This window comes from Amblyomma maculatum, chromosome 2, assembly GCF_055883805.1.
Source record: "Amblyomma maculatum isolate TAMU_Amacu chromosome 2, ASM5588380v1, whole genome shotgun sequence".
Classification (NCBI taxonomy): domain Eukaryota; kingdom Metazoa; phylum Arthropoda; class Arachnida; order Ixodida; family Ixodidae; genus Amblyomma; species Amblyomma maculatum.
This window is the reverse complement of record NC_139345.1, coordinates 60859452-60881684: the sequence shown is the minus strand read 5'-3', so window position 1 is coordinate 60881684 and position 22233 is coordinate 60859452. Positions and strand designations below refer to the sequence as shown.

General features: G+C 46.8%; 1 protein-coding gene across 3 annotated transcripts in view; it reads right to left on the bottom strand.

Moving 5' to 3' along the window:
• Positions 1 to 767: 767 nt before the first annotated feature.
• The window catches only part of LOC146198780 (uncharacterized), a 39463-nt gene continuing 17997 nt past the window's right edge, over positions 768 to 22233 (bottom strand). Inside the window, exons 5-8 of one of the 3 annotated variants that reach the window (XM_084594269.1) lie at positions 18685 to 20776; positions 14294 to 14685; positions 4830 to 4882; positions 768 to 1748 (exon numbers count right to left, since the gene is read on the bottom strand). In XM_084594269.1, coding sequence (XP_084450395.1) covers positions 1743 to 1748; positions 4830 to 4882; positions 14294 to 14685; positions 18685 to 20776 — 2543 coding nt within the window. In that variant the 3' untranslated portion in view covers positions 768 to 1742. The remainder of the gene's footprint in view (positions 1749 to 4829; positions 4883 to 14293; positions 14686 to 18684; positions 20777 to 22233) is intronic. The other 2 variants (XM_084594270.1, XM_084594268.1) reach the window with 2 other exon arrangements.

Sequence of the window (22233 nt, the reverse complement as noted above, 5' to 3'; positions counted from 1 at the left end):
TGTTTGAAGCAGAGCTAAAAAAAATACACTTTGCTTAACAAATTTCAGTTGCCGCACAACAAGTTTAAAAATGTTTCTGTTCCTTTTTCTTATTAATTTCACAGTAGTACAGCTGTTTAAGCAAGACAACCTACTGTTGATGATGGGGACAGCTCTCCAGCAGTCTTCAATGATACCGACTATAAGGCAATTAAGAATGTTTTCTTGAGAATATTACTTACAATTACCTTTCAGTGGCTAGCTGGCACTCACGCCATCCATTCTTCTCACCCATCTTTCTGTGCCACACGATTGCACAAGACTGTAAGCCGACACCTTCACTTCTGCAACCTTCCTGTCACAATTTCGCTCCTGAAGTGAGAGCATGTAAGAACATGGTTGTGAGGCACTACAGTCATTTTCTGTTAAACTTCTCAACTGAACCTTTGCTAGCAACTGTCCCAATACTTAGAGGTATGCACCAGTTTAAAGTTCTATGGCAACCTAAACCATATTTTTCTTCCATTTGTTTTAAGAATTGCTTGATTCCTCATTTCCACCATGCACAACTGAACTGCAGACACCAAAAACGTTTGAAAAATGAACATGTAATTCCGAATGTTGACACCCGGGGTACACCACTGCACATACATGACTCCGAGCCAGCACTCCTTTGAATGGGAGCTTGAAATTTCTTCCCCATCCCCCCAAGGTGCCTGTAATGTTGACAGTGCCCAGCAGTTCCTCTACCTAGCACAAACAGCAGAGCTGCGAGAGAGGACTAGAGGTGCTCAAAGGCACAAATGTATTTGCCTTTCGTAAAAATACAGTCACTAGGACACCAACAGAATAGTGGGGATGGGAGAGGAGGGAGAGAACTGCTGCTGCTGCTGCAAACCAGGCACAGCAGGATGGGTGAGGAAACAAGTAGAAAATAAAGAGTGGGTAATATGAAACTATAGCTTACAATGAAACAGTAGCACGAAATATTTAACACTTTGTACAGCCTCCCAGATGGAGAGGGTTGAACAGGGTGAGGGAAAGAGGTAGAGGCCCATAAGAGCAAAGTGAAAGGGGGGGAATAGGGATGCCAGAGGAGGACCCCGCCTCCTTATAAAACACTCAACAGCAGCACATTCCTTCTCGTGTCGTTGGGAGAAATGTGCCTACCTGGTGCACAAGGGCACATCTTTATGCGCGTCAACATTGAGAGGGAAAGAGAAGCACAGGGAAAACCTCGTCCGCAATGTCTAGCAGGTTGGAGGCTCTGGCGAACGATCCGAGAAGCAGCGGGCGGGTAGGTAGGTGGCAGCCGTCCTCACAGAAGACGGCTCTGTCGTCATGGCAGTGTCAGAGGGGATGATGAGAGAGCACGCGTCTAAAACCATTGCTGGGAGCATGGGAATGGGGGGTGGGGGGAGGGGCAGTCTTGTTGCACTATTTACACGGGGAGGGGAGCTGGGTTCACACATGGCTGCACATGAGAGGCACCGGCACACACACACTTCCACACACACTTGCACACACCGCACTACACGCAAGGGCAGGCAAGCTGACGGGGGCCAGACAGGGTGAGGGGAAGGGCCGTCTTGCACACGTCATAGGTGGTCCAGTTCGGCCCCGCACACAGCGGTTATTTACACATCGGGGTGGTCGTTGTCGCACCTCCCCGCCAGGTACTGTGGGGAAGCCTCACTTGGGCACAAACGGGTGCAGGTTTGATGAGGCTGCCACGGCGCACGCAGCTGCCTGCTGGCTTGCTATCATGGCTGTAAGGGAACAAAGCAAAGAATGTTGTGTACCCTCCACTTTGGAAATTCTAGGAAAGCAATACTGGAACAGAATGTCCAGTGATGATCTCTCCTGTTCAAAAACAGCTGTGGCATCTGAACTGTAAGTTGCCACTAAACCCCTCACAATTTCAAGAGCTAAATTCTTTTTTGCAGCAATTTCAAAGATGAACTTTTATTTCTGCCACTAACAAAAGTGAACCACTACAGCTTGCTGCCTAACTGTTTAGCACATTTGCTTTTGCAAGCTCATAAACAATGTAAAAGTAACAGAGCTTGATTGGGGGACTACGAAAAGCAACACCAAGCTAAGTGGGCAGCAAATGCCTGAACTTGAAAATCAATATTTCAACTTGAATGTGTGCCATACCTGAAGGAGTGCAAAAATGCTTGCAAAGCATGAAACCTGCTGTAACACCAAGAGTTTGCAAAGCAAAAAGCAAAATTTACTAAAATAGTCTGGCCACTCGAATCAGGAATAGGACAGTATACATACGTACAAAACACTCTCGACACCAAAAAGTATCACGCTTTTCAAACTAATATCAGGGAGGAACTTGTTTCACAACACCACTAGACAATGCTTTAACATCAGTCAAACGCTGCAATTCTCAATACATAATAACAAAAGAAAAAAAAATGGCTGATTTGTTTAGGGGAGTAATCAAGAAAAGTAAAATACTCTGAAAAAGTTTGATGGGGCAGAAATGGGCCAGAAGCTGACAAGAGGGTAAAATAAACACCTTATCCGGCTCGCCTCCTAACAAAAAGAAAAAAGAAAAAGAAAAGAAATCATGGCTTCATCATTCATTAGCACATTAGTTCATTAGCGTCTCAACTTTCATTCGACACCAGAGAGCGTAACTCATGTAGCAGGCCACAGTGCAGTCTAAAGAGTGCCGAACTGTAGTCCTCGATAGCTTTCTGCAGCTCTGAAGCTAAGGCTACGCAGGAATAGGAAGGAGACGAAGCTTTGTCCCAGTGCCACGGGGAGTGGGTTGCTCATTGTTACACTTTAGGGGTGCAGAGGTATGAAAGGGAGGTTTGAGAACCAAAGCAGGGTTATTAGTGCTTTTCATAGGCCACTTCCCACAGCACAGGGACAAAGAACCATCTCATTCCCTTTCCTGCGTAGCCTTGTCTGCAGAGCCACAGAAAGTAGTCCGAGAGTAGAGCTTGCTGTGGTTAAATGCCCAGCTTTAAGTATGAAGCTAAAGTACAAAAAGGGCTACATCCCACAATTTGGCAGACCAAACCCTTTGTGATGGCTCAGTAGTGAAGGCACTTAACTTCTGAAACCAGGAACACAGGATGAAATCCTGGCCGCGGCTGCCGCTTTTCGATGGAGGTGAAAAGCAAGGTGCCCGTGTACTGCACAATGTCAGTGCATGCTTAAAGAACCCCAAGTGACCAAAATTTCCCGAGCTCTCCACTTCGGTGTCCCTCATAGCCTGAATTGCTTTGGGATGTTAAACCCTATAAACTACACAAAACCAGAGAAACCTTTTATGACTAGGCCTATTTTCTCTAGGTTCTTGAAATCTCCGTGAAGCAGTCTAATCAGCTGTCCATTCAATAGGTTGTGGTACCATAGTCCCGATGTTAAACAAATAGAGCGCTGCAGTAAAGCACAGTTGTGTCAGTGTCCAAAACGAACACTCACTAGCACCCACCATCATCAGACTACAAGCCAGAAAGTTAAGTAGTGCATTTAAATAAGAGATGGAAAAAAATTTGCACTTTTTCGACAGCTAAAGTGAAGAGTGCATCATGGTACGTCATGTACACCTCAAGCAAAGAATGGCATCTGGTTTATACAGTAAGTGTCCAACTGTCGAATCATCAGACAGGCATTGACACAAGTGAGAGCGTCCAACACCCCCCCCCCCCCCCAAGTGTCACACCAAATATTACAGAACAGCTGAATACTTGATGAGGGGAAGGAACTTGCAATGTGTTCGGAACACATGAAAAGGGTACAGAGCCAACAGATCCGACGCTTGAGGGCAACTGAGCATAAAAAGGCAGCATGGGATTGGAGGGTTAGCAGCATGCACCTGTCTTTATGCCAGCCTCTTAAGAACACTAAGAATAGTAATGGCACAACCTTCTAGTACATTAGCAACAAGCTGTACTAGCACACACGATAGTCCCATCCATCTTGCCATCCATGTCTGCTTCGTACGCTAGCACAATATGTTATTAATTGAATAGTGAACTAACTTGCTTTACAACAAGAACTTCGACGATATTTTCTAGAACATGCCTGCACGAACATCCTGCCAGCAATAGTATGCAATATAAAGTGTGTACGAAAAACTAAGGTCTGCTCAGCTTCTTTTTTCATTTGCAACAGATATGAAATTTCTTTAGCTTACACTTACTGTGGCATTTTGGAACACAAAAAGAAAGCCTAGCTCGAGTTTTTTGCATGTTGCAAAACATAAAACATTAGAATAAATCTTGAAATTTCCTTTTCTTTTCTGACCCACATGGTCTATATTACATCTTGAATCCCACTAACCCTGTGTCATCACACAACCACTGGTAATAAAACATTTTTTACCGCTACCGCCACCCACCCTGCCACTGGGGAGATGTTGCTGGGATGTAGTAACTGAATAATCGACATTACTAAATAAAAAAACTTTTCTGAAGCTGTATGGCTCCTCTTTCTCCCTTTTCACTTTCACTCCCACCGTCCTCCCTCCCTTTACAGTGTGGGTTCAGGTGTAAACAGAGCGTGACAGATACTGCGCCTTTCCTTTCCTGAGAACCAATTAAATATATATATATATAGTAAAACACCAAAAACAGTAAAAGTGCCTTGCTGCCTTATCTACACATGAAACAGCAACTTGTAAGCTGTTTGCAGTGAGCTGACTGCACAAAGTAAACAGGTGCAGGCTGCTTTCAATATCTTTCCCTGAAAACAGCAGAAATCCTTCTCTTTTTTTTTTTTCAGCCATTCAATCCCACCCCAATAGGAAGCACTACTGCTTGTAGTCAGCACTGCAATGGTGTGACTGCATTAAGCGGAAAATGGGAAGTCCTATTTACCATCACACGGTAGGGTCTCTGTGGCGGCGCCTGCTTCCATGGGCTCGGGGGCACTACAAACCAAGGGCGCCACGAGATTAGGGGCCAAAGGGGCGCAAAGCTGTGCAGCCAGATCGGTTGGCTCTGAAGCTCCCTCTTTTAAGAGCAAGGGAACGAATGTCTTGCAAATTACAAGGGGCACTCTCAACTGCCACATAGTGGCTCACATGTGAGAAAACCACTGCCCCCCAAGGGGCAGTGACAAAAGAAACACTAATGACAGCGCACTACAAACTGTGACTGCACGGAAGCATGCGACACACAAACAAGCAAGCAAATAAATCAGCAGAACTGCACACAGGGCAACCCGGTGCAGCCTGTTCGGGACCGGAAACATTCATGCCACAGCACCTAACAGCTACAGCATGCTTTGATATGAAGATGTTAAACTATCCCTATTTATGCGGAATTGATGAAAACATACAAATGTGTAAACCATTAAATAGCTAGGCCTCGGTACCAGAATTCAGTTGACAGATAAAGGCTGGCAGAGCATAAGTATGATGCTTGTAAAAATAGAAACTATAGAAACAGGATGAGAGCTGAAAATGCACTGAAAGATGCTCAATAGTAGCATTTTTCAAAAAGAATGGTGCTAGAAGAGTTGAAGTTTGTGTAGCAACTGCATAATTGTACAAGTAAAATTAGGCAGCAATAGTCAGATCATTAGAAAAAGTCACTGCCTGACTATGCAAAAATAGAACACAAGTGTGCCAAAATAATTAAAAAATCAACCCCCTCTGTCAGTAGCCAACCATGCTCACAATGACAAGTGCTGATACAGCAAAACCTTGGTAAAGTCCTCAATTAAGAGGATGTTTTGCTTAGGAAGAAGCTGCACGAAATCCTCGACTCTGCACCCATCAAAGCTCATGCATTGGTTGCCTGCTCACAGCACAGTGGCCTATAATGAACCTCCCTATCCCGTGCTGAAGGGGTATCTTGTAAAGCAGCCATGCGCTATGCTACACGCCACAAAGAAAGGTTTGACCAGTGCTTTTAACATGTAGGTAGTTGCGACACATTGACAGTGATACAGCAGAGCACGTGACAAACACCTAGAGAAAGCATTGTTGCAACCTTACAGAACATACTCTCGCCGCTCATTGCTGAAGGGAGGAAGGAAGGGGGGGAGGGGGGGCATTGTAACCCTATCTGCCACCCTCGCTGCCCCACCACCCCTGCTTTCCAAGTAGAGTGCATTGAAGCGAGCCTGGTCTGAGTTCCAAATATTCCCCACACTGCAGCTACTGCCTATCATTGCCACATGACTTGGATTCTGCAAGAAACCCATTTTCCTTCATGGGCCGCAGCTACCACCACTGTCATGCCACTGGCTGACAGATGTCACTGCATGGTTGCGATATGGCCCGGTTTTGTTGCAGTGTTGCTGCATTCTAGGTGCTAACACCAATCACAAACTCTCCATGTGTAGTGTTTTCCTAGTGACACTGTCAGCACCGCACCTCTGTGTGTCCGTCCATAGTCAGGGAGAAGCTCTGAGTATTGACCACCACTGACAATGACACCTACCAAGGGCTCCTCCCAAGGGCTCTTTGTATAGTTTTGCAGTGGGAAGGCACTGTAGAAACCGGCACCTTTTGTATGTTCAGAGACACAGACAGTACAGTTCGACTTCGTTCGCGCGATTCAGTAGAGACATTGGTGCTTCTATCACCAAAAAATTACAACCAATGAAAGCGACATTAACGAGAAAGATAGCTCAGGATCTACTGCTAGAGAAACGATGTGCACTAGACATGCTTTGCCTGCTTGCTCTAAAACGGTACCTCAAGAAAAGGTTGGAACCCGGTTTCAACTTTGCTGTGTACCTATGTTCACAGGATACTTTACGTACAAAAATACCTTGTTCTGTCAGGGCACATTCCCTCTTTGTGCGTAGTTTTTCTGCAGTCCCGCGAGGTAAGCCTTAACGAGGTTTCACTATACAAAGGCTGAGTAAATGCAGTAAGAGGGGCACATGACTCATGCCTAACAACACAAAATTTGGCTCATGCTGCCATTGGAAAGCAAAAGCACATAAAAAACACAGAGAGCCAAAGGCCATAATAGCAAAGTGAGCATGCTCCCCAGCCACCGTTTAGTCAAAAGTGGTCACAGGCGTTTCAAGAAGCCAATGTAAAACAGTGGCTATATGTGGCAATACATAGAACTTCGAGGATACGAACTTATCTGATACTAATTTTGAGATTATATGATTTCCTTAAGTTCTCTGGCAAATGCATTGTATACAATGTGCACAATACTGGATGTTCCAAACACTCTCTCAAGCCAATATGAATGATACGAATGTGCAAGCCGCGACTGCAGATTTGAGCAGTATGCACTGCCCGCAAACACTCCATGATCGCTAGCTGCTTTGCACAAGATGCAGTTCGTGATGGCATGAGGCCCGCATATCGCAGCTGCCGCAATCGCTTGTCAAACGGCACACACAAAGAGCATGTTTCTAGTGGCGCGTGGCCCCCACATCACTGCTGTTGCAATCACATGCCACGTTACAGACTGCAAGCAGTTTGTAGCCGCACATGGCCTGCACATCGTCGCAACTGCACGGCCCGCATACTGCCAATGCCGCAATCTCCTTTGCATTGTACGTACAGTGGGAAGCTTGCGGAGGCACGTGGTCTGCAGAAGTAAATAAATCCCCACAAACATAAACAGATTTATGTGAATGCCTTTCCTACACTTCTGCGTATGAATTCTCATTCGTTCTGACGACACAAACTATCAAATACAAGTTTTCTCGCGGCCCCGTGAGGTTCATATTACCGAGATCTGTTCTATCCCAGTTTTAAATGTGAACTGAGGTAAATAACTTCACACAAAGTTCAGCAGCGCACATTATTGAGCAAGTATGGTGCACTAGAATTCAGGGAGGTATGATGCGTATTTGAGACTATTTCACGAAAGGCCAAATGAAACCCCCCGTCACATCTTTTCTCTCTTGTGTGGGGATACACATAGATCACCTGCCCCATTATAATGGCCGCGCATAATTAACACGCAAGATTATGCGTGCCGTTAGGGAGGACTGCGAGGAGAGGGTACACTGGCCACCCCTCACAGCCTCCCAGTCTCCGCGTGGGTTTCCCTCTCTCCTTCCAGCCTAGCCGGGACACCTCCTCTCCCCAGTCAGAGTCGAGGAGCGCGCATATCGCGACTCACTGGGGGCTTTTCAGCGGTTGAGCTTGCACGCCAGGTGAGCGGAGCACTCCTCTCACCTCATTACGTGTGCTTCCCCCTTTGGTGGGTTTTTATTCACCCCCGTACGCAAGTGGGATGTTCGCTCGCTATGGCAGTTGTATTTGAGTGTTGATTTGCCGTGTATAATTACTTGGGCAGATTACAGCTTGTTCGAGTGCGCAGCTCGGTGTTTGTCTCCTCACTCCTCTGACCTGAACCTGCTGCAAAGCCGACTTCTCGCACCGCGGGTTGGGGCTCACAGCCCTGTCTGTTGGGGCTGGCACTCCGAGGCTAGAAGACGACTAGCGTCTCGTATTCTTGCGAGAATAACCCCCATAGAACCTACAACCAATCAGCGCCTATCAATAATTTTTTTGCTCACAATGTTGATAATGGATTTTTTGCAAATTGGGCCTTTGATGCTATTGCTATCACGTTCAAATTTGCTAGGTCAGCCCCAATTTCCTGTTCACCATCGTAACATAATGGTTCCATCACACCTGCCTGTGACAGAATTCACTAGACATGCAAGCAAATTTTTTCGGGCAGCAGTAGCATCGTAAACATTGGAAGACAAGGCAGTGTCACGTCCAGGAATCTGCGAACTTTGGTAGGTTTGTCTTCATTTCCATTTTTACACTGCTAGCAGATGGACTGCAACCTTGTCACTGTGTGGTCCTATAAGGCTATGCTGCCCGAGGTTTTACAGAAAATAATGACCAATACCTAACAGTGAATATGAAAGGTTGTAGAAAAAAATACACGAGTACTTCTAATAAACTTCTTGCACGAGGTTTGCAAGGCTGACATGCGTAGGGTGTACATCTTTCCACAAACTCTTGACAGGCTTCACGTGACAACTTAAAATTATACCTATCATGCATGTTCACCTTAATGCTTATACCTATCATGCTGTTCACATCCTTAAATTCACCAATCCTCAGTATAGAAACGAGACTTTCACAGCACCACCTATCGTTCCTGACATCTTTTGCTTCAAACAAATAAGCACCAATTTCCTCAAGGTCCAAGCATGCCATAGGTGCAACCACAACCAAAAAAGCCAAGGCCGAGGACTCACTGTGCCCCACTAATTGCACAGGGTGTGGGACTGGTAAGGTTTAATATTTAAAAAGGACTCACACACTAATGCTCATCAGTTGTGAGAAATTTTCTGAAATAAGCTGAAACAGTGCCTGCACCTGAAAAAGCCCTGTCAAGGCTTTACCAAGCCTTTGGGGCCCCCAATGAGCAGCCTACAAATACCCAATAAAGGTGCAGATGGGCTTGTTTCACAGCTGAAAAAACGCCCATGAAAAAGTTTTTCTCTATCCAAGCCGGATGTGAATGTTTGGAAGCAGTTGTGGCAGTCAATTCAGACTGCGCACAGCCTTTTGCACCGCTGCCTCAGTTCCCTTAGGAACTGCTTTGTTCTGTGCAGAAATCCTTAATAAAATTTAATGAAAATAAAAATTTATTCATTAAGTGACAGAATTAGTTTGACAGAAAAGAAAAGGAAAAAAAGTTTGTAATTTTTTCCATACCAGGTACGAGCAATGAAGCAATGTTTACATTTTTGCTGCTATTTGCTTCCCTCTTACAGGTAATTATAACCCCTCATTTTCCCAGTATTTGTTTGCTCATAGCTTAACAAGGGCTTCAAATGTGATGGCCCGATGACATTCTATGTGACACTCGTGGTAGCACAGGACGCTCCACGTGCACTGCTGTGGAGGAGTACACTCTCAAGGATAGGTTACACACAACATAAATTACTGAGAAAGAGGAAGATTAAACTCCCATCGCCAAAGCTCAGTGGCAGAGTATCGGACATGAAATATGGAGATTAATGGTTCGGATCCCACCAGTGGCATGCGATTTTTTTCTTCAACTTTCTAGTCAATTACCTCCATGTTTAATTAACACTTCATATTAATAAAAAGTTAGTTGTGGTTTAGTTCTGGTTAAACAGAGGGTTAGCGAAAGCTAGGGAGCTATGGTTACGCTTGGAAATTGGCGGTGGCTTAGCTCAGCTAGGCCAGGATATACGTAGTGGAAGCATGTGCGTCTGGCGCTGGGCTGCTTACTCCTCTCCAATCCAGTGTAAACCTATCCAGTCCAATGACGTACAGTTCATTCCAGTCAAATACAATCCAATTCAATCAAAACCAGTTCAATCCAATACAATTCAATCTAATGTAGTTCAATCCAATCATGTCCAATGCTGAGTACACGCTCGCCCGAAATGCACCGCTGACTAGCCTATCATCATCACTACTATCACCCTCACTCTAGAGAAGGAGAATTAAGATGCACTATTCACGATCCTGGGCGTGGCTCAGTTGGTTAAAGCGCTCGGCTGGGGATCCGAGGGATGAAGGTTCAATTCCAGGTGGAGCCAAAATGTATCCTTTTTTTATAAGGAGACCGTAGCTCTTCTTTACCGCGTAGCTGCGGCCACCCAAGGTCTCGCTTTGGCTGTCAGTGCTGCTTTCTCAACAAAAATTAATCCCCTTTGTCTTCCATTGTGTCAGTGGCTCTTGGATCTGTTCTTATGACCCCCTATAGTAAAGTCGCAGGAACCAGCAAAAAGCCTCACATATTAATGTGTTTACTGCGCAGGCTGTTGATGGGCCCTGAGAATGGTGTCTGGTAAATGCTATAAAAGAACCTGCATAAGAGTTTTTAAAGCAAAAGTTTACCAGCACCGTTACGCGAAAATCCAGTCTCCAGCGAGTGAGCTTGATGGACCTCAAAAAGACTTCAAGGGCCATACTTCGAGTTCGCGTCATTATCGAAAGTGTCGCTATCTCCGCGACCTCGAGACACCTGATTGGTGGGAACACCGGAACCAGATATCAGTTTGATTGCCACCACTTCCGGTTCTGGCGCTTCTATGAACTGGATGACTCACGGTCAGGGAGACAGCCACAGAAACAAGTTTCACAGGTACTGCACCCTTCCCTTCCTGCGGACCAATTATTAAGCTTCCTAGGCTCATGATGAAGGTCTGGCGTCGGCGACATTTGTCTGCAAGATGTGTCAGCAGGGTTCTGCGAGTGATAGATATGGTGCCTTTCCTTTCCTGTAAACCAATTATAGAACGCCAGTGACCTCTGATGCGTTCAACGAAATGCTGGTTGTGTTCGACAAGGGGTACGCGATGTACGGTGTGCAGCAGCAGCACTCGGGCTTTCGCATTCCTGCACTGCACGTTCCGCAGTGCTCTCGGAACTTTCTTTCCCAGTTTTATCATGTCAGATTTACACTTTGTATTATGTATTTGAACAATTTTCAGCCTAAATCCAGTTCCAGTCTCATTATTCAATGCTACTGGAATCGGGCTTCCAGTAAACGGAAGCGCTATCTAACAATGGCGCCTGCTGATTGCTTCCGATGGTTTCGACGGCATTTCACCACACTGACCTCGCGATCATCGCAACCACAGTGCTCGCGACTCACAAAAGACCGGAAACAGGCCGAGCACACCTAGCACAATGTCGAGACTGCGAACGTTGCAAAAACATCACTCAGTGTTTTAAACCCGTCTCTCATGAGCCCCTCCAGCCATGCTAGCCATGCCCTACAGCTGTACTGCGAACACTTGAGCAGCATTAAGGAGCTCTTCGGTTGCGCTCTGAAGAAGTGCGAGATACCAAATATGTTTAGATGTGCCAAAGAGTTTCCTACTCAAATATGTCTCTAGGAAAGAACTCTCAGCAGACGATACACCAGATGACAATGATCGCTAAGGCCCAGAATCTGAGAACACTTACTGGTTACACATGTGCTGCACACCAGCCCACGCTGCTAGACACAAACAGGTGTGAGAGCAGTGCATGCTAGCCAGCAATTTGTGCGCTGCCGTTCCACACCCGAACTGGACACGGCACACCGGCTTACAACCGGAGGATCGCGCGGCTGCCAGGGCAAATGAGAGCTGCTCTTCACATGATGCGTGAAATTCTCTGATCAAGCGTGGCTGCGTAAGAAGGGAAGCGAGCCAGCACTGGCACATACAGGTGCACGGCTCCATTTGACGACTAGCATGGGGTGGCATTGGATGCGAACACGCAGAGTGTGGTCGCCTCATGGGACGACCGCAAAATGCAGCGCAAATAAATGCTTTTAGTCAGCTTTCCTCGCTAGCATTATACACGGACGAAAAAACTTTGTTCCCGTTTCTGCTATCCCGAGATTACAACCCGTATTATATGCAAGTTTTTACGGTAACTCGCTAATTACTGAACATATTGCGTTGATTTATAAGGAAAAACAAACACCCTCCATTCTCTCCTTATCACCACTTTATGTGATATTTATTCTTAGTCACCATATTTGCGATTTTTTTCTTTAATGCCTTGTGGGGCGACAACTTCACATGAATAGAACGAGAGTAATCACATATGGAAACCAATGCTTTGTGTGAATCCCATGTTAGACTTGTGCGGTCTCGGGGTCGTCTAAGAGGTAACAGTTAAGAACCGCGGCACACAGTCAAGCACGCCAAAACCATCCACACAGTGCTGCTGCACTCTGCTTTTTGCCACCCTGAATTGCGCTTCATGCTGCCTGCCCAAGCCTTTCCCTAGCCCTTAATGCATTTTTACTGTCTTTCCTTTCTCAGCACCGCACGTCGCCTTGTTTCTATGTCCAGAGCAACCATTACGAATTTTTTCCTTTTTTTTTTCTTGTGGCATGCTTTGCCACACAGCTGTAAGGCGTATAAAAGGTTGGCTTCCTCCCACAGCTCATGAGCCTGGAGGTTAAACTATCTACAAGAGAGCTACTTCATTTTTTTCGCTATATTTTTCACATTTACACAGTCACGTGTGTCAATTGCTCTGATATGTCCTAGGCTGCGCAACATATGCTGCTATGTCATCCTTCCTCGAAAGGCATGCCAGCCATGCCTAGACGATCTTTCTTGTAACCCTCTTGATTAATGATGCCTTTAGTATAAAGGAAAATAAGGGGAAAATGATTACAGCCAAAATGCAAGCCCATCAACTCCTTCCATAGCCACAAGCCTTCCTTTTCTAATAAACGACTTTCAACTCAACAAATCTTGCCCACAAACTATAATGCAGAGGGCAAAATAACTGTTCAAAATATTCAAGCTCCACCTATGGACTGCATACGCATCTAGTGATGACGTCTGGCTCGTAACTGCTCATGCTTACATGCACGAGTTCTACTGACTCACCCCGTCGCTTACTTTATGCAATCTAACAGCCTAAGTGAACTTGAAAGCTAGTTTCTTACCTGACAGACAAACTCAACATGGTCATGTGGAGTGTGCAAATGCATCACCTACGATGACAAATTTCTTACTGCACCGGTGCTGCTCTAGCATGCATTACACTGAGCTGGTTGCCATAGTCGAATATCTGAAGCCTGGTGCTTTTATTGCTTAACCGGCGTTTCAGCTTTTCTTCCCCATTTCTCTCACCCTAAGCTTTGAGGGTGAATTGCATAACATACCAGCAACTATGGCAATAAAAATATGACCCAGTGTGCGCTGGTCTCTGCATAACAAGCAATTCTTATGCAGGGGGCAAGTTCTTACTTATACTTTTAATTAAAAAAAAAATTCTTGCGGTGTAACTCTGGTTAACCCTAGTTGAATTGCAAAAGCAATGACGGAAGCTTCTTTTGCCTGCTACATTATTCCTCTATCGTGCCCTATCAGTGTAAGGTGCTACATTATTGGGGAAACTTAAGCTCATCCTTTAAGGGTATGATGTGAGAGTAAGCCGCCAGCCCACATATAATGTCATGCTTCAACCAAGCCGTATAGACGTGCCTGTGTGTCGTATGGGGCAATGAGAATGCAAACGGTTCTGGTAGGCTGATTCTGATATCACTCTCCCATATGAAAGGAGCGACCCGAGTTTGCAGCTCCTGCCCATGGCATAGGGGCAACATGAATTCTTATTTTTTTATGAGGAGACCGTAGCTATGCCTCTTCGCGGCGTAGCTACGGGCACTAGAGATCCCGCTTTAAACTTGCATTACACCTGACTAAATATGGTATAGTTCATCAGCATGATCCCTTCCTTGTGAAAATATTCACCTATCAAAGGCCATGTAAGAATCTGGACGTACAAAAAAAAAAGAGAAGAGGTTCCTGAAGCAACGATGATGGACACAGTAGATCAAACATGAAGGCAGTGCTGCCGTAAGCAGAAATGTACGGGATATGCATGCAGACCTACCTCCGTAAGGATCGTAGAGGGGATATCCAACGCCAACATGGGTGTGGTGATGCGTGTGAAGGTGCCTCTGGGGTGGTGGTGACCGGGACCCCTCAGTGGCAGTGCTGGGTGCCCCAGCCACAGCCCCCGGGGGAACTGCAACCCCTGGTGGGAGGCCAGCAGGGCCTTGCGGTCCCATGGGCCCGCTCCCGGGCCCCAGCACTCCCTTGGCCAAGTCAGCAGCACCCCCCATTACCACAGGGGGCCCCACAGAGGAGGTCCCCTCACTTCCAACCCCCCGTGAAGAAGGGGGCCCCTTCTCGGGGGGACCCCCTTTTGGAGGGCGCTCCCCAGCTACGTGAGGCGATGGCGATGGTGCCGCACGCTCTTGTAGCTCATGGATCTTGTGGTTGCTGAAAAAAAAAAAAAAAAAAAGACGGACAGGTGCATAGGTCAGGCTTATATCTGCAAGCAGGCATACACCGAAATAGTCTTGCCACCTCTACACAACAAGTCATAGCACATGTTGCTCTGCCATATCACAACTACCAGCGGAAACAGATAGCCCAAACGGCTATGGATAACTTCACTGAACCCATGCAGAAAATGGGAAAGAAGAGCGCCAAGCACTGTCAAATGGTCCCCCCTGCCTTTGTTACAAGCAGTCATGTACTGAGAACATGACAGCTTGGCTTGCAGACTGTTTCATAAAATCAAAGAATGCAACAGTGCAGCTTTACCTTGCGTTAACGAGAACAAGCTTTGAGCAAAAAATAAAACAAAAATAAAAGAGGGCGATGCATGTGTTTGGGGACAAGTACAAATAAGGACTGTACTCAAATAGCAGAAAACCTACATCAGTGTGTTCACAGCTTAACAGACAACACATTACCAAATAGCTTGCTAAAAGAATTAATGTTGTGGAATTATTATTGTGCATGAGGAACACCTGTACATTTCTAACCCAAATGGACTCCCTCATTAAAGAACCAACAATATAAAAATTAACAGGTAAGAAAATTAAACCAAGATGTGCTCTAATATGCAGACATCGCTGTGCAGCCGATGTACAGCCGTCATGATTATTAATATAGTGCAAGCGTCGACCACACTGCCGGTCAGCGCCTTATAACGGCTATAAGCGTGCAACAAGACGAGAGTTTGCGCACGCACACGAAGGTAGAGTGCCATCTGGTACACTTCCGATCACGAGGAGACACGCCCTGCCACTATCAGTTCAGTTCAGTCGTTCAGTCGTGTCAGACTCTTCGTGACCCTATGGACCATATCATGCCACGCTTTCCGGTCTCTCACTATCTTCCTAACATCACATAACTTCATCTGCAGCGCCTCGAGGATGCCATCTAACCATCGCGTTCGCTGCCTACCCCTTCTCCGGTGACCCTCAACCTTTCCCAACATCAAATCTTTCTCCAGCGACTCCTCTCTTCTCATCAGATGACCAAAGTAGCTGAACTTTAACTTTAGAATTTGACCCTCCAATGAGCAGTCAGGGTTTAGAGTCGACAATATAGACTGATTTGATCTTCTGACCGCCCAAGGAACTCTCAAGAGTCTTCGCCAGCACCACAATTCAAACGCGTCAATTCTTCGGCGGTTAGCCTTTTTCACAGTCCAACTCTCGCATCCATACATCACAACTGGAAAGACCATAGCATGAGTTATACGGATCTACCAGACTGCAAAATAGAACAGTAAAATATGTGGCCAGTAGAGCACACCTGCTTTGCTTGATGCATCTTTCATCGTGTACCCAGCTCACAGAGGGCTGCTTAAATCAGAAGGTTCGCATTCCAGTCAATGCTTTCCATATGCTCCTGTATTTCCTTTCTTTTATTATTCCTATCAAAAATCTGTTTCGCCAGAGCAGTCTCCCGTAATACGAAAAAGGAGGAAAATCATGTTTATCACATCTTATTCACGCACATGCGTTCTGCTGTCTGTCAAGTTTTGGCGAATAATATTGCGTCGGGGCGTGCAACCTAGTGATAGGAAGAGCTTAGCCTACGGCGATATCCCAAGCAGTGTTGCACGCTTGTCGCCGTTACGAGGCGCTGACCCGCAATTTGGTCGACGCTTGTGCTATATTGTTGAAAATCATGACGGCTGTACTTTCAAGATAAGAAGAGATGTGAATAGCGTGGCACTTACACGCTTTTCTTTTCGAATTTTTTGTTGTTGTACTTGTATCTGGGCAATAATAAAAGTTCACTTCAATATCCATGACTGAATCAAGGAAAATTTTGGCACGCTTTTGTTATCACCCACATACAATTGCGATATCAAGAAATTTGAGCAGTCGGACTCATAGGTGCAACACTGTTCACATTTTTTATTATTTTTTTTATCACCCCCATACAAATACACCGCAGGGTCAATTGAGCAGACCGTGTCTACTTTGCCTCAAATGCAGCTAAAGCAAGCCACTACATTTCCACTCAAGTGGAAGATTTTTCATTATCTCAACCAGATTCAACTTGCACCACACAATGTTATGAAATAAGCAAGAAGCAATAATGTAAGTATGTAAGCAGAACAAGAATGACAAGGTACTGTCGAGGGCAAAGCGGCTTAGCAAGCTGTGCTTGCTGCAGCAAGCTAAACCTTAGCTTAGTAGAGCTAGAAACCATTAATTACTGCACATTGATAGAATGTTCAAGAAAGCACTGATGAACATTTTTTTCTTTACGAGGTGTTGTGACACAAATGCATGGAAAAGGGACAGACTGCAGCAGTGTCAAACTGAGCTACTGAGCAAGCAGGCACAGCTGTGCACATAGATCCAATGATATATAGAAACACAATTAATACCGGTTTAGTCCAATGAGTTTAGGTTGCAACGGAGTAATTACTTCCTTACTATAGGCTGATATTACATGGAGATGTCACCAAGTCCTAGGATGTACAAAAAATGCAAGGAACATACTACTACAGAATCATAAAAGCCTGTGTCAATGATCCATGCATTGCATTGGGCTATAAGAAATACTTGACGGCATGCATATAGTGATTGGTGAGGTTTTCATTCTTTTCCTTCCATGTTGGAATTCCACACTTTCATTGACCAAGCATACTGCTTTGCACATACACACAAATTTTGTCAATGAATTTAGCTGAAAGCCAGTGCTGTGCGCCGCTGCCCCTGCATTGTTCTTAGGCGACAGAATAGAATCAACTAGCTCACAACTCATTTTTAGCTCTTTCCTTACCCTGAGAAAACGGCCATTTTTCATAGGTCTCGGAAGATATGTTTTTGCCAGTACAAATAATATTCCAGCACACAATACAGCATACAAAATTGCACGTAATGGAATGCTTTTTCCAAAAACGTAAGTTAGAAAGCAAAATCACTATTAAAGAACTAAAAAAAAAAAATCAGAAAATTGCCATTTTTGTGGCAAGTTCATAAAAATAAGATAAAAAAGGCACGATATCTACAGGTGCATTGTTAACAAAGAAAATTTACAATATACATTTTGATGGTCAATGACCCAGGAACACTGTGTAAAAAAATGAACTATCTGTACCGCCGTTCTTGAGCTACATGAAAAAAACTACAGATGGAAACAGCCTCATTTCTCATGCCATGTGGTGAAGCAGTTCCTGGTTTTCGTGAGGCCCCAAACAAAACCATTGCAAACTGGCTGTAAAGTCATGGGAAAAAAACAGCGCACTCTTGAGACATGGTCCATGTTTCAAGAATGCGCTGTTTTTTTTTTTTTTTTCCAAGATGAACTACCAACCAGCCTGTTCTTCCACCCTAGCTGTAAAGGCCGTGTATGTATGTTGGACGTGCGGCGGACCTTCAGGAAAGCGTTTTCGTAGAATAAAACCACCCATACTCAGAATCAAAGCTCACTAGTGAATAGCTGGTGCCATTTTTGGGTAATTATCACCACTCAACGCGTCAGATAACAAAGCTGACAATATGATTCGATATTTGACTTACTGGAGGTCTTTTGACCACAAAAAATTTTGATGTTAATGCTGCATTACCCCGAGTGGGACATTTATTTTTCAAGCGCAGCCGCTACGCCCTCTTTCGAAACAACACATGCACATTAGTTCTCAACCAGAGGTTATTTGAGGCCAAACCATGTGGCAGACACGCAAGAGAAAGCTTAAGAAAAACCAATTAGAAGAAAAAGAAAAAAATGACACAATTGACAGGTGCAAAAAGTAGTTTCAAGGGCTTAACGCTAATATTAGGGAATTACTAAGTAAAAAACACAAGGCTGGATCCAGCGTGCTCAAAGCTTTCCTCTTTTGCCTTCCATTGTCCTCTGTATGTTTACTGAACTGTTTTCGGAAATTCACTATAAGAAAGCTGCAATGGAGAGCCTTTTAATGAAAGCAGTGCAGCACAGGAACAAGGGGTGTGGGTAACATACCCATAGTGCTGGGACACCTGATGCAGGAGGTCAAGTGCCTTGGGCGGTCCCTGTGGTGGTGCTACAGGGGGCCCCGGTGCCTGTGGAGGTACCTCAGGGGGAGGCACATGGAAGCGCAGGTATGGAGATGCACCGTATGGTGGAGGCAGGCCCCGGTAGACCGACTCGAAGGCCATGTGTGGAGAGAAGTGTGAGGGCAGGTAACCAGGGTGCAGGTAGGCATAGTTGGCTGGCGGGGGTGGCCCTGTCGTCTCCATCGTGGGTTTCTGACCTCCTGTTTCCTTCTCCTTGTGTTCCTTCGGAGCACGTGATGACTTGTGCGGCACCACACTCTTGGGAGGATGCACGACCTCCTTAGGCACCACCTCAGCAGGAGGGGCAGGTGGAGGGGCTGCCTGCTCAGGCGAAATGTAGAGGAAACGCCGTTCGTACAGCGAATCGTAAGGGCTGAACTTGGGCTCTGGCTTGGCTTCCTCCTTGCACTCTAGCTGGTCCTTGGTTAATGCAGGAGGCGGTTCTGGAGATGACCGACGTGGGTTCAGGGGTGGTCTCGGAGGAGGGGGAGCCTTCTCCGGTGGCGGGGCTTTCTCTATAGGAGGTTCTTTGCTAGAAGCAGCAGCTGTTTTGTCCTCCTTGAAAGTTGGTTCCACCAAATGTACATGATAAGGATCATAGGTGAATCCAGGAGCGCCCTGAACAAAAGGGCTCGCAGCACAAAGGGAATATGGAGGAAATTGGGGAAAATCAGTCTCTGGCTTTTTCCCTTCCTGGGGACGAGAAGTGCCAGCTTCCTTGGTTGCTTTGTCCCGGCCACTGGAGTCTTTCTTGGAGTCTTCCTCAACCGAAGATCCTGGTCCAGCTATGGACACGGGCTTTCCCTCGGGTGCCTGCACCCCGGGAAGGAGGTATGGGGGCTGCCCAAAGTAAGGGTACACACCATACAGTTCAGAAGATGTACGCGGGGGCTCCTTGTCTTTCGCTGCCTCAAGCAAAGGCGCAGCATCATCGGAAATGTCTGAATATGCTGGACTTTGAACACTCTCTTCAAGATGTGGTGGTGCCTGCTCCTGCGGAGGCCCCGACTCTGCGAGGGAAGGCGGGGCCCCTTCAGGCGCTGCTTCATCCTGCAAAACCACCGAGCCATTGCCTTCCAATTTGCGGCTCTTGTTCTTCTTGTGAGGCCGCTTGTGGGGCCGGTTGGGATCAGACTGAGGAGGAGGCGTTTCTGTAATCGCTGGGAGTGCCTTAGCTGGACTGGGAGGTGCCACACTCGCATGGGGAGACTCGGGGGAACACGGGAGTGCGGGACCACACACAACAGAAGGGCGCGGGGGAGTGGAAGCTCGCGGTGCACCTGCTGGCACAAATGAAAACACTTGTGAAGTGGGGATGCTGACAGTAACGGACACAGGAGAACTGGGAGGCAAGGGGGGTGCAGGGGAAGGCGCTGCCGCTGTAGCAGCCACCACTGCCGTTGCTGCTGCTGCTGCTGCTGCTGCCGCCGCTGGTGGTGTTGGAGCTGCCACTGGCGTTGCTGGGGCCTCCTCAGCCTGTGGCGGCAAGTCTGGGCTGGGAGGCCGGCTGCCTTCTTCTCCGCCGTCCGAAGTCTCCTCCTCACCCCCCTTTGCATCCCCACAGCCATGTGCATGACTTTGGTGGTAGCGCAGGCCATTAATGTGTTTGTACTTCTTGCCACAGTTGGGCTCCGGGCAGAGGATGAGGGCTGGGGAGCAGGGAGCCTCGGGAGTGGGAGTGCTGCGGGCCCGCGCCCGCTTCTTGTCGGGGGGACTGAGCTCCAGCTCAGGAGGCTTGTTTCGGCGGCGGCCCTCATTTTTGGCAGGACTGCAGGGGACTGCGAATCGCCGGCCCTTCCCGTTGCGAAGCTTTCCCTGGACAGGAGCTGCGCGGGCCGAGGCTTCGGCGTCACCCCGAGCCCTCTTGGGACGTCCCCCTTTGGGGAGGCCACCCTTAGCATCCAAGTCGCTAGTGGGAGACTCACAAAACCGTGGAGGGGCCCAGTCGTGCCGCGTGCAATCCAGCAGGGTGCCCACGTAAGTCTTGCCTCGCCATGTCACGTTCACCACCAGCACACCTGCACCAAAGAATGGTCTTGCAAGCTGCTCTCCCTGTTCGGCAAGGTTTCAGTGGCCTAAGCAGACATTAACATAATTTCAGTGCTTCACAAGAGACGTCTCAAGAGACTCACAAGCGAGAAAAGACACCTGAGCCAAATTCAAAGGTACCCCAAGAAAACTTGCACACAATACCCATCACCAGCCCCCTTGATGGGCTGAAAATAGCGGAGGCGGGGGGAAGGGGGGGGGGGGGGGGGGGGGGGGGGAAGAGATTTTTTTTAAATGACATTTTGAAAACCTACAGCCTATCTTCTACCTAACAACTAATTTATTCACTCCCTGGGCCATTATTTCAACCTTATATGGCACAAACGAGCTGAATAAATCCCATCTCTGTACATTTTTTCGCCTTTTGTCAAAACACAAATTTTTGACGGTTTGCTAGTAAAGGAAGAATATCTCCGCATCTAGAGCGGTGACACGGCAAAGAAAGTGCCGAAATGAAAAAAAAGGAAGCTAGTCAAGCATAGAGAGCCTCCCTAGGCAATCCTAGCACATGTGAGCCACGTGAACACGCAGGTCGAGGGAAAGGACCGAGGGCAACATCTCATTTGCCATGGAACCACGAGAACGTCGGAGCAACGGTCAAGTTTGCTATCGATCGACAAATCCCCCTCACCCCTTCCCTCTATTCCCGCGTCTCACATGACTGACGGTGGCGCAGTGTGTAGTCATTTACTTGTCTCTCTTGCTTGCGGTTGTGCTGGTGCGTTGTTTCCTAGTGGTGTGAAGCCTATATTCAAGATGGCGGGCTCGCCAGCATCTACTTCGACAGTGAAGCGTAAAGCTTTGAACTTGGGCACAAAACTTCTAGTATTCAAAAATCTTTCTCAAGGCACAAAGAATCACGAACTGGTTAAAAAGTACGGTTTGTCAAAGTCGGCAATATTCACAATACTGAAAGAGAAAGATAAAATCTACAAGTGTGCTGCCACGGACTCCGCGACGAGAAAGCGCCTACGGAAGGCCAAATACGCAGAGGGTTAAAGAAGCACTCCTTAAGTGGTTTCTTGACGCTCGGGCACGCAATGTGCCTATCAGTGGGCCGCTGATGTTGTCCAAGGCAAACGACCTTGCATTCCTCCATTCCTCCTGGACTTCCCAGGGCTGGCTCCATTGCTTCAAGCTCCCCCACGGGATAATTTTCAAGTGCATCAATGGCGAATCGGCAGCAGTAAATGACGAAGACGTCAGTGTGTGGCTGTCAACAAATTTGGCTTATGTATCAAGGTATGCTGAAAGGGACGTCTATAACGCCGATGAAGCTGCCCTACTCTACCAAATGCTGCCTGGCAAAACGCAGGTTATGAAGGGCGACAAATGTGCTGGCGGTAAGCACAGCAAAGTGCGGATAACTATACTGCTCTGCACGAATATGGATGGAAGCGATCAGTGCTTGCCATTTGTCATCGGC